Source organism: Xyrauchen texanus, chromosome 25 (assembly GCF_025860055.1).
Source record: "Xyrauchen texanus isolate HMW12.3.18 chromosome 25, RBS_HiC_50CHRs, whole genome shotgun sequence".
In the NCBI taxonomy this organism is placed as follows: domain Eukaryota; kingdom Metazoa; phylum Chordata; class Actinopteri; order Cypriniformes; family Catostomidae; genus Xyrauchen; species Xyrauchen texanus.
Genome location: NC_068300.1, coordinates 20,474,454 through 20,491,068, shown reverse-complemented (window position 1 = coordinate 20,491,068; position 16,615 = coordinate 20,474,454). Strand labels below are relative to the sequence as shown.

General features: G+C 42.7%; 1 protein-coding gene across 1 annotated transcript in view; it reads left to right on the top strand.

Moving 5' to 3' along the window:
- The first annotated feature begins 259 nt into the window (after window positions 1-259).
- Window positions 260-16,615, top strand: part of LOC127619050 (serine/threonine-protein kinase WNK3-like) — a 49,671-nt gene continuing 33,315 nt past the window's right edge. The window contains exon 1 of the mRNA XM_052091771.1: window positions 260-1,075. Within this exon, the coding sequence (XP_051947731.1) occupies window positions 377-1,075 (699 nt within the window). The 5' untranslated portion in view covers window positions 260-376. The remainder of the gene's footprint in view (window positions 1,076-16,615) is intronic.

Sequence of the window (16,615 nt, the reverse complement as noted above, 5' to 3'; positions counted from 1 at the left end):
CCCCTCGTTCGCTGAAGGAGGTAATTTTCCTCTAAATCTTTCACCTCTGAACAAGCCAGAAGAAACTGTAGGAAGGAAATGGAGATAAGGAAATTACATTGTAAGAACTAATAGAATCAAACTGTAAGGATATACTAAGAGAACAAGCACCCTCTGATACTTCTGTGAACTCAAGACAACGTGGAAGATAAGAGCAAAGGGAAAGACGGTCTAATTTGTGGAGCTGAAAACTGGCAACACTGGATGGACGGCTGAGGAACTTCATAACAGTGTGAGAGGGCGATCACAGAGAAAGAGAGACGGGGACTGACAGAGAGTCAGAGCACAGGAGGGGCAGGCGGCGAAGGAGGAGGAGGAGTGGGAAAGGTCAATCGCCATGGCGACAGACCCAGGAGAGCCCACTGCCACCGAGGAGTCCCCTGGAGAGAAACCTGATGGAGAAAGGGAGGAGGAGAGTGACCAGGGGAACAAGGCCATCTGCAAGAGAGAGGGAATGCACAGCACTCCTTCTGATTTTGCTTCCTCACAGACTCAGGAAAGGAGGGCATGGGGAGCATGTGGAGGTGGAGGAGGAGTGGAGGACAGTAAAGAAACTGAAGTGCCCATTAGACCTCTGACCTTTTTCATGCCCTCCTTCCCGGCAAACCACGAGCCTTGCCGGAGACGCGAGAACAAGCGCTTCTTTAGAAAGAGTGTGGAGATATGCGAAGAAGATGACGAGGTGGAAGAAACCCCCGATACTCCTCACAGTGCCCCTCACCTCAAGTTTTGTTCCTCGGACTCTGTTTTCAACAGCGGAGCCCAGCAGCTACCCCCCAGCACCTCGACCGCCTTGGGTGAAGATGGCACTCATAGTACCCAGGACCCTGATAAGAGCGCACTTTCAGCTTCCACTCTAAAGGGGAAGGAGAGAGATCGGGAGCAAGAGGAGGAGGCCGAGATGAAGGCTGTTGCCACTTCACCTAGTGGACGATTTCTCAAGTTTGACATAGAGCTTGGAAGAGGAGCATTCAAAACAGTTTACAAAGGTCTGGATACAGAAACCTGGGTGGAAGTCGCCTGGTGTGAACTACAGGTGAGCCATGTGTACAAACTAACTTGAGGTTACCTTCTTAATATGCCCAACATACTTTAGTAGCAAATATTTGTATGTATATTTTCTTCGCTGATACACAGGAATTTTAGTTGTATCATGTTTTACAGTCTAAGTGCTTCAGCCCTGCTGGTTTGAATTAGGATGCTGTTACTCGGTGTTTTCTGAGCTTGTCGGTGAAATCTTAGCCTCTTGTGTTTCTCTTGAAACTGTTACAGTTGAGTCCACTGAGAACAAGAGAAAAAAAGTGTTTTCAAAATCTGAGCTCAATAGCTCTATAGATTACACAGAGAGAGTATCCGTGGGAGACAAGGGTCAAGCCTACTCACAGTGCAATGAACTAGAAAAACAACAAGGCTCAAAGAGGCTGTCTTGTTTTGATGTGGAATTTTTTGCCTTTTTCCACTATGCTGAACCTATTGTTGCCCACTGTGGATTGTATTTTCCTGGAAAGCTCGCAAAATGCGACATTGAATTATTGGTTTTGTGTCAGGGACCTAACTGACTCACGATGCCTTTGTCAACACAGGGGTGCACATAAGTAGAAGCTGGCTCTGGGGCTGCACTGACTGCATATCACAACAACATACAATAGCTTAGCCAGCATGCAATCAGAAATGTTTTCGTTCCACATGTCTTTTTAATCCTCTCATGAATCAAAGTCATTCAGAGCATGCAAAATGCCCCACTCAGAGGAAACCCTGCTGTATTTCACCACTAAAATGACACTTTGCACAATAAATAGCCAATAAGATCAATTTGCAGAGGTTAACATCAGCTACATAAAAGGCTTTCTGTCTCAGATTATTGATTAAAAGGTTGAAGTTGCATGCAGTTCATGGCTCTGATCAAGTGAGACTGTTCCAAAAAACAATAGAAAAACAGGTTATAAATATAGCTGCAAGCAGCGATGATGGGCCCAAGCACAACTGGTCCAACCCGGTGGCTTTCGGAAAACAATGCAAGGTGGGCACATGAATTTGACATTATTCTAAACTATTTTGAACCAATGTGGGTCAATATAAGAGGACTACTTTAAAGTCTGTTGTAAGAGCCACATTTCCTGCTGCCAGGTGGTGGTGCTATGACCATGATCCAAAATAGTCAAATCCATGTGATTAGCCCCCAAGACAAAACATGCATCTTAATTTTGATCTAAATCACACATTGCAAACAGAAGATTTGAGACATTTCCTGTTTCCCAATTTTCGCCATTAATTTAATTCTTCACCATGGCAACACCATTCGATCTATCAAAATTTGTTTGCAATTTAGCATCTTCATTGTCTTGGCATAATGTTGTCTAAATGTGGTGACAGTCTCATGAATCACCTAGGAGGAGTTTTTTAAAAGTTCAGAGACTGCAATATTTAAAAAATCAAAAACGGCTGACTTCCTGTTGGGCGGACCTAATGACTATAATTATGAAGGTTGTCTGGCTTGATGAGAACTATATGTACTTTTTGGTGACTGTTGGTGAAAATGGGCGTGCTACAGAGACTTGGAAAATGGGTCTTATATCCCCATTTTAAACCAGTTAACTGTCACTGGCCAACAGGTGGGCTGTTTGAATGTGGCTAAAACAAAATTCAGAAATTTCATTAGTGTTCACTTAGTATCAAATTAAATTTAATAATGTTCTGCAGTCTATTTTGCAATTAGAACATTACAGTGAAAACATATTTTAAATTGTTTCAAGAGTGCATTTTTAAAACATGCAACATGTGAGCGACAGTAGGCTACTTATGTTTCACATTCTCTGCTTATGATCCAATCCAATGATTGAAGAAAAAACAGCATGCATTTCATTAGCCTCATTTGAGATGGGCAAGCTCTGTGCAGAACCGATCACCGGTGATCACCGACAGGAGCATGCCGGTTAGAAATCTGTATGACTTGCTGCAATATCATGACCATGTATGTCAAAAATACTCCTGCGAAAGCGAGGCAGCCGCAGTTGTAGCAGGCAAGTGGCACAGAAATATGATACCGATCACATTTCCCATGCAGAGATTGTCAGTGTTGTGAATATTCACATAGAATTTATACACATAAAAACATGATATTATAGATAAAAAATTTTAACATTTTGGAAGATAACAAAACATCATGGTTGTTTAAGCCAATGAGCATTAAGCTTTGTTGCCAGCCAGTCATTTCCCATCGTGCTTGCAGTTCGTGCAACTCGGAAAAAGCAACTGCGCTGCCTGCCTGCTTAAACTGCGGCCACCTTGCTTTTTTGACATACGTCTTCATGACACCACAGCAAGTCAGACAGATTTTTAACTGGCATGCACCTACCGGTGATCACCGGTGATCGGTTCTGCACAGAACTTGCTTATCTCGAACAAGCCTTTTCACCACATAATACTCAAACACATCTCTCTGTCAGGAAATATCAGATTTGGTGTGGTATTTAAACCAGGGATGCAAACTACTCACCTTTCAGCTAAAGTCACTTTTTCTGAAGCTAATTTGACCAAATTGTTAGGTAAAATTTCTAAATTGTCCTTCATTTTAAATGGTTACTTTAAGCTTTATAATGTAAAATAAATATTGAAACTCAGTTCTACAGCAATAGAAAAACATAGCAAGACACAGTACAAATCAAATAAAAATAGTAAAAGTTAGTAAATAAAATTAATATCAAGAACTTATAAAATATATATAGCCTACACAACCAGTCCAAAGAACACTAACTAAGTTTGTTTCTCTTAAAACCTTTTGATCTAAATAAAGAGCTTATGGTCAAACGCTTGGGATTATTTCTGTACCGTACTCAAAAATAAATTGTGCCTAATTATAGATACAAACCTTTTACTTATTTGTTAAGTTGTTTTTAACAAAAAGTAGCCAACAAGTGTCCAGCTATGAAATCATTCAATACAGTTTAAAAAGCATCCCAGGATGCACCTGAAGTTGATTGAGAAAATGAACTGAATAGCTGGAATAGACAAAAGGCTACACTGAAGAAGTTGAAATAGAAGAATTTTCTGATTTAATTTGTTTTGGTCACTGCATAATTTCCATACTTTTGTGTTACTTCTTAGATTTGATGATGTGCAGTAACAAATAATAAAGAATAGGCAAGTGTGATCAAACGTTTCTAAAGAGTTTTAGGGGGCTTTCACACTAGCACTTTTGGTGCGCACACGGGTTCGAATGACATCAGAGTTCGGTTCGTTTGGATGATGTGAACGCTGTCTTCCGAACTCGGGTGCGCACCCGCGAACCATACTCGGGTCCGCTTAAAAAGGTGGTCTGGGGTACGGTTCATGTGAACTCCAGTACGGTTCGCTGCTGATATGAACGCAATCGAACCAAACCGCGGAAGTGAACCGCTATTGATGACGTATAATCAGTCTCACATGCGTCACTTTCAAAATGAGCGGAAAGGGTTTACTTTGGTCTTCCGATGAAATTGAAACCTTGTTAGCTAGTGAAAACTAAACACAAGTAAACATCAAAACAGTTCCTAAAAAAGTTCCTATCCTAACACTTAACTCTACAAAATATTTGATAAACGTTAGCTCTTTCGTGCGTGTGTGTGTGTGTGTGTGTGTGTGTGTGTGTGTGTGTATACACTTACCTTGACGAAAAGCGGGATTGCCGCACACGCACTGCAAGCAGAGAGATGATTTCTGCTTGCCTTCGCAAAAATTGTCTTCGGCGGACAGCCCGCTGTCTTTTGAACGATTTCAGTATTTTTGCGGCAGACAGACGCAAGTGTGTTTCTGTATCTTGATGTTGAAAACAAAACCAAAGGTTAAAAAAAAGAAGAACAAATGTGAACCGAGCAAGTCTATTCATTTTGACGCCTTTTCATTTTGCGGTTATCAAGCAACACGATTACGCACCAGCTGCAGCTTGATGACGCAAGCGTACCGCGGTTCGGATACAAATATATAATGTGAACACAGTCCATCGGGGGCAGGGGGGAGGGGGGAGCAATCGAACTCGGGTTCGGAACAGGCAATCGAACCAAGTGTGAAAGCCCCCTTAGTCTTACACTGAGGGGCCGTTCACATTGAGTGCATTTTTGTGTCCGTCTGCACTGTTTTATAACTGTTCTAGATAGACGTCTTTGATGGCTTCTTCGTGTTTTATAAATAAATGTATATATATATATATATATACACACACATACATTGTGTTTTTGTACATTGCTTTCTATAATCCAGTGCTTATTATTCAGGGAACGTGCAATAAGTGAGATTATATGTATTATTGCATGGATGTTCTCAAATGTTGACTGGCCGAGTCACATGGGAGTTCTCAGGCTTTACTTTGAATAACCTATTCATGTTAATTGAGGTGTGAGGCCTGGATTGCTTTCACATTTGTTTCTGATTTTGTATCAAATTCTTCCTTGTTTCTTACATTCATTTTATTCAGTAGATTTGAAAGAAAGAATCTAGCCGGTAAAATGCATGTTAGATGGAGTAAATGTCAGAGAATAAAGGAAGGCATGGGTTATTACAAAATTCATAATGCTGTTCTCCACAAAATCACTGTGCCAGTAAAAGTTAGAAGACTCCTTTTGTTATTTCGGTGGTTAAGTTTTCTGTATAAATGGCTTGAATCCTGATAAAAACAGAAAAGAGCATAACCCTGTAATGTGAATTTGGCTATTTTTGCAACTAAATATGCTGAGCAGAGATGGCTAAACACATATTCAGCCACAGCATCCAGGTTGTCTGTTAAATATGGTTCCGCCTGGCCTGCATGCCTTTTAATGACGCCTTTCCTTTAAAAGCTTCAAAATCTGTTACTAACATCAGTGCAGTATGAAATGTGAGCAGTGCTTATATTGCTTAGTTTATATGTTGATTGTTTTACCATTTATGTGCAATTTATTTTCATTAATCTGATATGGATTGATTAGCTATTCAAGGCCTTTAAAATAAACCTTATATGTGTGAGAGAGTGTGTCCATACACACACACACACACACACACACACACATCTACAGTAAGTACATGTACACAAAGGAGAGGGACTGCAGAGATAGGGATTAGCTGTGCTAATACACTTGAAAGAGTGGGAAATAGATGTTCAGCCACTGTCAGTCCCTCCCTTTTTTCTCTTCTGTATGAAGCTCAGAAAGCCTAGCACATAACACACTAACACACAGACCAGGGCTCTTCAATCACTTTTTTGTGGGGGCATTATCCAGAGGCTAAACTTATCGACAACGTCAATAATTAAAAATTGTTGACAGAAATTGTCATTTTTTTTAATAGTTGTTTGATCTCTTTTAACGTTACATGAGATCACATTAAACTCTAATGATGATGCACAAGAGCAGCACTGCAGTTCGTGCCTGATTGAGGAAAGGAAGAAAACACAGCTCACAGTCCAGATGCACTCTAAATTTTCACAGCTTCAGGTGATGTAGATCGCAAAGTATGAGGGAATTATAATGCAGTAAGAGTAAGCAGGAGTAAGTGGAGCTGGAGCAAAACTTGCGTGTCGAGCATCTTTGAAGTAAACACCCCGGCATTATATCTTTAATGCAGTTTAATGCATTTTAGCTTTATTCAAGTTCAGATTCAATATGGAAGCAGATCATGTAAATAACTACAAACTCCGAAACTGACATTTCTCTGTACGGTCAGCACCTCTTCTATGAGTTGCGCGAATGTCCCAATTTAAGAGGGGAAGATTGAAATTGCACCACGGCTAAAGGCACACTCTGTCACGGGGACGCTCATACATTGAGCACACACTTAATGCAGCTAGATTTTAATGTGATGGCTCACGACTTATTGAATCATAATGTATGTGTTTGTTTCTTATCGTGAAGAAAATTGTCAATATGCAGCTTTATTAATCAGAGAGAGGTTGTTTTTGTCAGTTAAAAGAAAGGTGAGAGAGGGTAGTCTTCACCCCATTATTCAACAAAATACGTTTTTGATTTGTTTTGGCTTATTTTCCAATATAAATATCTAAAACTCCTATAAAAACAATGTATATTTTCTTTAGCAGCTATACTGCAGAAGAAAAAAAATATTACCTGAGAATGTTGAATAAAATATAAAAAATTTAAATCCTTTAAAAAAGATGCATTCACCTAAGAGGCAGCTTATAAGATATTTAGACTTGCTTTTAGAGAATAGATCTTGAATATAAGTATATTTTGTATTTACTGCTCTCGCAGAATTATAACCAAGTGAAAAAATACACTTATATACAAAATACACTTATATTTAAGAGACATTCTCTTAAAGCAAATCTAAATACCTTATATGTTGCTTCTCAAGTAAATGTATCTTGTTTTAAGGATTTTTAGACCATTTTAAATGGAAAACAAGACAAAAACATTTAATAACAATAGGATTTTATAGGATCATTTAGAGGTATTTTTAAAAGATTTTTTTCTTTATTGTTAGTAAGCATGTTTAACACAACCTTTTAAGTCAGGGCACAAGCTGAATAATCAGTTAACAGCTAACGATTAATCATTGCAATAATAGCAACATTTTACTAATTGTTAGATTAATCGATTATCTAAATAATCGTAAGTTGCAGCGCTAGAAACACAACAGACACCACGGTCACCCGAACAATTAACAATATCCCATGAATTATTCCATTGGAATACATTTGGAATATCTCCCATCAAATCCACACTTGCTTGCGTCTCCACCCCGTTTTTTAATCACTATATGTTGTACAACACTCACGTGAAACCAGGCTTCCCTTGTGTGTTTCAAATGAGAAGCATATTTAGAACGTGAGACGAATATTATTAAATTAGATTTGGTGATCCGAAATGTAGTTTTGGCAACCGGCAAAAAGTTTTCAAAGGAAAAACCCTAAATGTCAAAATGATGGAAAGCATTTTAATTATCCATCAATGTGTTTAATATTCTCAAAAAAACAGAGAATTTTCAGTTACAGACTTTGACATTTTCAGATTGGATGGGAAACTATAAATAGATCTCTTTCCAATCACAGTGGAGACACATTTGACTGCAAGATGTAAATGCAGTGCAGCAAGTATATTAAGAGACTAGCCGAATACGAAACACACATAATGCAAGGTGTAAAAGGGGCCTAAGATCTGCTAAAATCTGTAACTTTGATAATATCAACTTGCATAAGAAAACATATATTATGTGTGTATATATATTATTAAACTGTCAGTTCTTAAAAATGACAGTTCTTAGCATTTCCTTGTCCTGCAAATATTGTGTATTTGTGGTGTGTTGTGAATAACAAACTGATTTGATGATGTTCGCAATTGTGAATGCTGACACACATCTGTAAATAGAACGAATCGGTTACCTTACGTAACCTCGGTTCTCTCTAGAAGAGGGAACGAGTATTGCATAAGCTAGCTTACGCTACGGGAAAGATTAATCTTTTCTGAGATATTGAAGCCAAAAAATTATCCTTAATTTTGTATCCATTGTCAACGCAGTGCAGCAACTGCATACCTTGAGCGGGCTAGCTAGCGAGCTCATAGGTTGCTCTGCGGCAACTGCTGCAGCCTATAGACGAACTTGAGTGAACTTGCGTCCAATGACAGGCGCCCACGCTGTCACTGCATCAAAGCCCGCCAAAATGGCCGTGGCTAGAGTGCATATAAGCATAAGTTCGTAGGCTGGAACCCTGGTTTTCATTGAATGAAGCAAAAATCGCTCGTGGCGCGAGCACGGCCGGCTACGCAATACTCGTTCCCTCTTCTAGACAGAACCGAGGTTACGTAAGGTAACCGATTCGTTCTCTTACGAGAGGTTCTCTCGTATTGCGTAAGCTAGCTTACGCTACGGGAACCCATTGTCAACGCCGTGCGCGCCAAGCATCCACTGCATGAGCCCCGGGGGTGGGGGGACCCGGGGGAGCCCTTGTGAGTGGGGGAATAATATTTGTCTAGGCTTTAAAATGACCTTGGAGTCACTTGGTCCAAACTCAAGACACGCAGCGCTGACAGACAGCGCGTGAAGGTCTCCCACACGTTTAACTGATGACAGGGCAGTCAGAAAAACGGTTTTGAGTGAAAGGTATTTCAAATCCACGGATTGAAGCAGTTCGAAAGGGGGGGCTTTCATAGCTTCGAGAACTACGGAAAGATCCCAGATAGGAACCGATGGGGGGCGCGGGGGGTTCATCCTTCTAGCTCCCCTGAGGAAGCGGATGACCAGCTCATTTTTTCCCAGTGACTGGCCGTGCAGGGGTTCAGCGAACGCCGCGATGGCCGCCACGTACACTTTGAGCGTGGATGGGGATCTGCCCTTATCCAGCAGCTCTTGTAAAAACACGAGCAGCGACGACACCCCACATGTCCGTGGGTCCAGGTCTCTGTCGGTGCACCATTTTGAAAACACCAGACCATTTGGACGCATAGAGCCTTCTCGTGGAAGGGGCTCTAGCGTGTATGATAGTGTTTATTACTCCTTCTGGCAAAGCGACGGGTAGTCGTTGATCACCCACGCGTGCAGCGCCCAGCGCTCTGGGTGGGGATGCCAGATCGTGCCGCGAGCTTGAGAGAGGAGATCTGCTCTCACTGGAATGGGCCACGGGGCTGTCAGTGACAGCTGCGTAAGCTCCGGGAACCATGTCTGATTCTCCCAGCGCGGGGCTATGAGGAGCACCGAGTGACGTGTTTCCCTGATCCTCTGCATTACCTGTGGCAATAGCAAGACGGGAGGGAAGGCGTAAAGCGGGCGGTTGGGCCAGTCCTGGGCCAGCGCGTCCTCGCTTTTCGAGAAAAATACTGGCCAGTGAGAATTCTCTTCTGACGCAAAGAGGTCTATCTCTGCTCTGCCGAATATACTCCATAACTTCTGGACTGTTTGAGCGTGCAGGGACCATTCCCCTGGGGAAATATTGTTTCTGTGACTATTGACTCGCTCAGAGAAGGTGGCACTCTCTCTATGGCCCTTTTGCACAGAAGGTTTGCTATTTCTGAAGGAAGCATGCAGGCTGCTTCCGTGTTCACAGTAGTTTCAAGCCGCGCTCTGAAGCGGGGAGGGCGGCGATCGAACTGTAGCAAATAGCCCTGTTTTATTGTGCTTAACACCCATTTGGAAATCCCTGGGATAGCTTTCCACGCTTTGAAGCGTAACGCTAGAGGGTGAATGGCCAAGTCGCCCTGATTGCCGCACACAGCGAGCTGAACAGAATGTGTGAGCCGCTTACTCTGCTTATGCATGACTGCTCGCAGACAGCAGGGACAGGCTGTTCTGTGAGTGACTTCCCGATTGAGGTGAATGGGGAAAGAGTCACATCTGTGAAGTGATGCGCGAGCATAGTCACGGGCATGGGACTTATATACAGAGAGGTGTTTGCTGGCCGTGTGACAGAGCGGGCAGAGAAGGGGCGCGCGCACGGATTCGTGGGCGCGTTTATTGACTCTAACACTCGAGCTGGCTGTGCCTGCTTTATGTGAGTGGGCTCTGATAGGGACACGGGAAGTGTAATGCTTGTGTGTAGGGGTGAACACTGGATTGTGGGCACATTTTCTACACATAAGGCATGTTTGCTTTTCCCAAAATTTCTTTTGTTCGCCGTGAAAACGGCATTTGAGTGCAGGCAAGCGGGTAGTATCACCGGCTTGTTGGCTGCTGAATCCACCACTGCAGTAGCCTGAGAGAAGGGGACTGACAGGGGGCGAAGCTTTGACGGTGGTCCGGCCGCGGCGGGACTGAGCCGTCGTTTCCTTAACAAAGCTAGGAGGACTTCGGTTGCTCAGGTTTCAGCGCAATCTTAGGCCGAGGCCCGCAGGGGGGCGGCTGTCTGAGTGCGTTCTAGGGCGGCCGCCCTGTCGCCGCTGAGAAGTCTGGCTTTGCTGAGCTGGGCGCTGAGAAGAGGCTTGTGCAGGAGGCTGGTCACGTGGGCGGCCGGCAGGAAGAGATTCATGGCTTGGGTGGCTTTCTGGACTAATGAAAAACGGTCAACAATGCCACTCACCGTGGAACCGAAGAGACCGGACGGAGAGAGCGGCGCGTTGAGGAACGTGGAGCGCTCAGCTTCTCCCATATCGGCTAGTGTTAGCCATAGGTGTCTCTCGGTCACAGTCAGCGTGGCCATGCACTTCCCTAGGGCTTGAGCTGCAGCTTTGGTAGCGCGAAGGGCGAGATCCGTCGCGCTCCTTAGATCTGAAACAGCCTCTGGGTGCCTGCCTTTCTCATCCCATTCTCGGAGAAGGTCCGTTTGGAGGATCTGTAAAACGGCCATGGAATGCAGAGCAGATGCGGCTTGGCCGGCGGCGGCATAGGCGTGGCCAACACAGGCGGAAGTAGTTCTGCAGGCCTTAGACGGGAGCACAGGCTTAGACCGCCATCTCGCGGAGGGCGGGCAAAGGTGTGCTGCTACCGAATCCTCGACCGGGGGGATGGAAGAGTAGCCCCTCTCGGTGGCGCCATCCACCAGAGCAAGAGAGGTGGAGACGTGGGATCGGTTCCTGGCCGAGAGAGGCGCGTTCCACAATTTAGAGAGGTCGGCATGGAGTTCCGGCAGGAAGGGCGCGGCCCGGGCCGCGGGCGCCGTGCGGCAACGGCTCTGAAGAAAGCAGCCGTCAAGTCTGTTGGGAGCCTGCTCAGAGGGCGGTGACCACTTGAGCCCGAGGCGGTCGACGGCCTGTGTGAGGAGGCGTGTTAGATCTTCCTCGACTCCGGCGCGGGTCCTGCTGGATTCCTGGGCCGAGGAGGAGGCTTGGGTGCCTGACCACTCCTCGCTGTCCGAAGCCATGATGGAACAGCAGCCCTTATCCTCCGCCTCGTCATCTAAGATGGCAACAGTGCGGCCGCTCGGCGGCAACTGCGCGTCCCGGGAGGGCGGGGAGGGTGAAAGCGAGGCTCGAGGGAGAGGCTCCGGCGAGGTAGTCGCTTCTAACACCGGTTCCGGCAGCCTTTGGGAGCGGCGCTTCTTTCTGCGTGGCGAAACGAAAGGCGGCGCGGCGGCTTCGGTTTTGAGTGCTTCCAGTCGAGCCCGCAGGGTCGACATCGGAAGCTCCTCGCAGAGGTCGCATCCGCTGTCAGCGAGGGCGAGCTCTGCATGTTCCAATCCCAGGCAGAGAGCACAGATGAGGTGGCGGTCTCCGGCGCTGAGAGGGGCGCGGCATGAGGCGCAAGTGGTGCAAGGCATCTTAAAAAAGACGCTTGTTGCTCTTTTGTGAAGTTTGCTGAGGAACTTGCTTGCTCTAAAAAGGATACATCGCCGGATGGCGTAGCTCGCAGGATGGCTGAAGGTGGCGAAGACGGCCGGCTTCTTCAAGCGCTGTCCAAGCTTGCTAGATGCCCCTCGAACGGCGGCTACTGAACGCGGCTACTGCAGTTCAGAGATGCGAAGAGCTTCGCTGAATAGATGAAAATCAGGGTTCCAGCCTACGAACTTACGCTTATATGCACTCTAGCCACGCCCATTTTGGCGGGCTTTGATGCATTGACGGTGCGGGCACCTGTCATTGGACGCAAGTTCACTCAAGTTCGTCTATAGGCTGCAGCAGTTGCCGCATAGCAACCTATGAGCTCGCTAGCTAGCCCGCTCAAGGTATGCAGTTGCTGCACTGCGTTGACAATGGATACAAAATTAAGGATAATTTTTTGGCTTCAATATCTCAGAAAAGATTAATCTTTCCCGTAGCGTAAGCTAGCTTACGCAATACGAGAGAACCTCTCGTAAGAGAACCAAATATAGTCAGGATATACTGAATGCATGAAGGTTCAGCGGTGCTTCACGTTATCACTTTTTTTTTACTAGCTCTAGACCCTAAATAGATACAGCTTTTAACACCATTTAACACTTGAAACATAGAAGAGTTTGTGCAAAATACTTTTATCCTCTGTGTATTTTCTTTGAAGATTTGATTTTCATATTCAATTTATCTTTTGTTGAAAAAGGTTGTGCATATGAGCTTTATGTCATTAAAGCACATTTTTTAACCATTCCACAGATTTAATATTAGCAAACTATAGTTTTGGCAAGTCATTTAGGATATGTATGACACAAGTATTTTTTCCAACAATTGTTTAGTGACAGATTGTTTCACATTTAATTCACTATATCACAATTCCAGTGGGTCAGAAGTTTACATACACTAAGTTGACTGTGCCTTTTAACATTTACATTTATGCATTTGGCAGATGCCCTTCTTACAGGGACAATTCCCCCAGAGCAACCTGGAGTTAAGTGTCTTACTCATGGACACAATGGTGGTGGCTGTGGGGCTCGAACCAACAACCTTCTGATTACCAGTTTAACAGTACTGTGGTTTAGACCACTACACCACCACCACTCCAGCTTGGAAAATTACAGATAATTAGACAGTGAATTAGCTTCTGATAGGAGGTGCACTGAATTGGAGGTGTACCTGTTTCAAGGCCTACCTTCAAACTCAGTGCCTCTTTGCTTGACATGGGAAAATCAAAAGAAATCAGCCAAGACCTCAGAAAAAAAAATTGTGGACCTCGCCAAGTCTGGTTCATTCTTTGGAGCAATTTCCAAATGCCTGAAGGTACCATCTGTACAAACAATGTTATGCAAGTATAAACACCATGGGACCACATAGCCATCATACAACTCAGGAAGGAGTCACATTTTGTCTCCTAGAGATGAACATAGTTTGTTGCGAAAAGTGCAAATCAATCCTTGAACAACAACAAAGGACCTTGAGAAGATGCTGGAGGAAACCGGTAGACAAGTATCTATATCCACAGTAAAACGAGTCCTATATCGACATAACCTGAAAGGCTGCTGAGCAAGGAAGTAGCCAATGTTCCAAAAACCACCATATATTTTATGAAACAACTTTCTTTCAGCTAACCAAGCATACCTCCAAAGTTGTGGTAAAATGGCTTAAGGACAACAATGTCAAGCTATTGGAGTGGCCATCACAAATCCCTGACCTCAATCTGATAGAAACTTTGGGGGCAGAACTGAAAAAGCATGTGCGGGCAAAGAGGCCTACAAACCTGACTCAGTTACACCAGTTCTGTCTGGAAGAATGGGCCAAAATTCCAGCAACTTATTGTGAGAAGCTTGTAGAAGGCTACCCAAAAAGTTTGACCCAAGTTAAACAATTTAAATGCAATGCTGCCAAATACTAACTAAGTGTATGTAAACTTCTGACCCACTGGGAATGTGATGAAAGTAATAAAAGCTGAAATAAATCATTCTCTTTACTATTATTCTTACATTTAAAATAAAGTTGTGATCCTAAGTAACCTAATACCAGGAATGCCAGGAAATATTAAAAACTGAGTTTATATGCATTTGGTAAGGTGTATGTAAACTTCTGTCTTCAATTGTATATTTTTAAGTTTGTAGATTTGACTGAACCCAGCAGCTAAACTCACCACTCGGATGTTTCAGAATGCTACGTGATTTTTTCAAAATCAGTCTGTGGGCCGGATTTGTTGCCCTTTACGTAGTGTCTTTCCTAATTTATTACATTGTATGTGTCAAGATTGATTGTGCACCCTATTCCTTGCAGCTCTATTCTGGCAAGTGAACTGCAATGTTGTGTGCCTTTGTGATGCATGTGTATGTATGGGGCGTACAGTATTATGAGGGTGTTCTCCCTGTCCCTGTGATTGAGTAAACAGGGTGATCCAGGGAGTTAATTAAAGAGGGTGCCTGTCAGACTAGAACAAAAAGCCTGCACACACAGCACAACTCGCACAGAAACACAACTGGCTGAATGTAAGCAGCCCAAACCAGACCAGTCTGCCCAGGCTCAGCTCCTGCCACAACAAAACACATGCCAGACAAGGGTTTTCACAATACCTAAATTTCAGTATTGATACCAATACTAGTAAATTTCACAATTCTATATAACCAGTTTCAACACCACAGCAAAACTAATATGCTATTGAACACATTATTGTTTGTTTATCAAGTTAAATATAAAAATAACTATTATCAAATTAAATTAAAACTGCCTTTTAAAGTATTTTTGCTCATTTAAATAAACATTTCTTCAAGTTTTTAAAGCAATTATTCAAGTAATAATGAACAATTAAATTAAGTTCAGTGAGTAGTTTTCTCTTTTTATTGTGAATAGTGTTGATTGATTAGTATTAAGTTAATATTAAGGCATGGCATTCATACTGCCAGGTCTAATGTACAGATTAAATATTTTGACTCGCATTTGTTGTTTGTGTCACCCCATTTCTGTTAATATTCATTTAAGACATAACATGTTTATATGAATACCTTGCCAAGACAGGCTTTTTGACTAAAAGGTGTATTTGATTGTTTAGCACATTACAATGACGTGTGAATGCTCTTCACAAAGGAGCCACAAGCCAACTGTTATAAACAGCACACGGATACTAATATCTTTATTTTTTTATTTTTGGTATCGATTTGATACTTTTGACTAACCTGACTTGAATGTAAAAGACTTGAATATAAAAATCCTTATATTTACCCTCAGAAAAAGTAAAAATAAACTGCCCCTTTGATGCTCTTTTTTTAATAAATAAAGCATCGGCAATAAAAAAGAAAAAACATCATTACTGTACTCTACTGTCACTTTCTCCCACTCTAAACAAATTTAATCCACTGTAATGTGCCATGAGTGCTGCAGAACTTTTCACCCCATCAGTTGTGGCTGGGTTTGTACAGTGATGGTTGCTGTGAGAAATGTAGAGTGACATAATGTGGCTCTGAGTAAAAGAGAAACTGAGGCACTGGCTCAGTGTTAACATCGTCCTCCTCCTGATGGCAGTGCTCTGAGCCCTCTGTTACACACCCCGGGCAATCAGCTAACTTTCTGCCCCAGCTGTAGTGCAAAAGGACACAGCTTTAGTGTCCTTGCCATGCAATAAGATCAAATTCAGGGAATTTTAGACCTAAATTGTGATTTAGGGTAGGGTTTGACCAATAAGGTTTTTAAAGCATATTAATGTGTTTGTTTAATTTTGACAATTTGTGTCAGTATGGATCATTTTCCAAAAAACACATTTCTAGACACTGCTTTTTAATCAAACTTGTTAAAAATCGATGGCTGAAGATGAATATGATGACTAAAAAATTGCATCAAGCATGTTCATTTATTTATTAAATGTTCTTCTTTACAAGTAGGTAAATGTATTTGTTTCTGTTCTAGCTATTAGGCTAATTCTTGTAAAAGTTAATACATTTAGTTGCTCATTAAAAACCATTCATTTATTAGTTTCAGAGTATGACTCAAACAAACTAGCCATCTATATGTGTCTTGTCACTATTAAATGCTACTAAAAGTGGATTGATAAAGTGCAAACAAACAAACTAATCAATCCACAAGTTCAGTTACATTACTTCCAGAAATGTAGGTTAATTTTACCCCATTCAGCTGCAGTATTAGTCAAAGCTCTCGTAGCCTACTGACTACTGTACCATCACAACAGTAGGGTTTGGAAGTAATAATTAATTTCATTTTCTCCATTGAGAAATTTATTTTTAATAGTTACCACACTCTCAAACTACTTGCATAGTTGTATATAATTGAATATTGTGCAGTACAATTTAAATATATTGTTTTTCAACTTCTCACCAATATCTGTAAGTCATCAGTTTTATATTGCACTG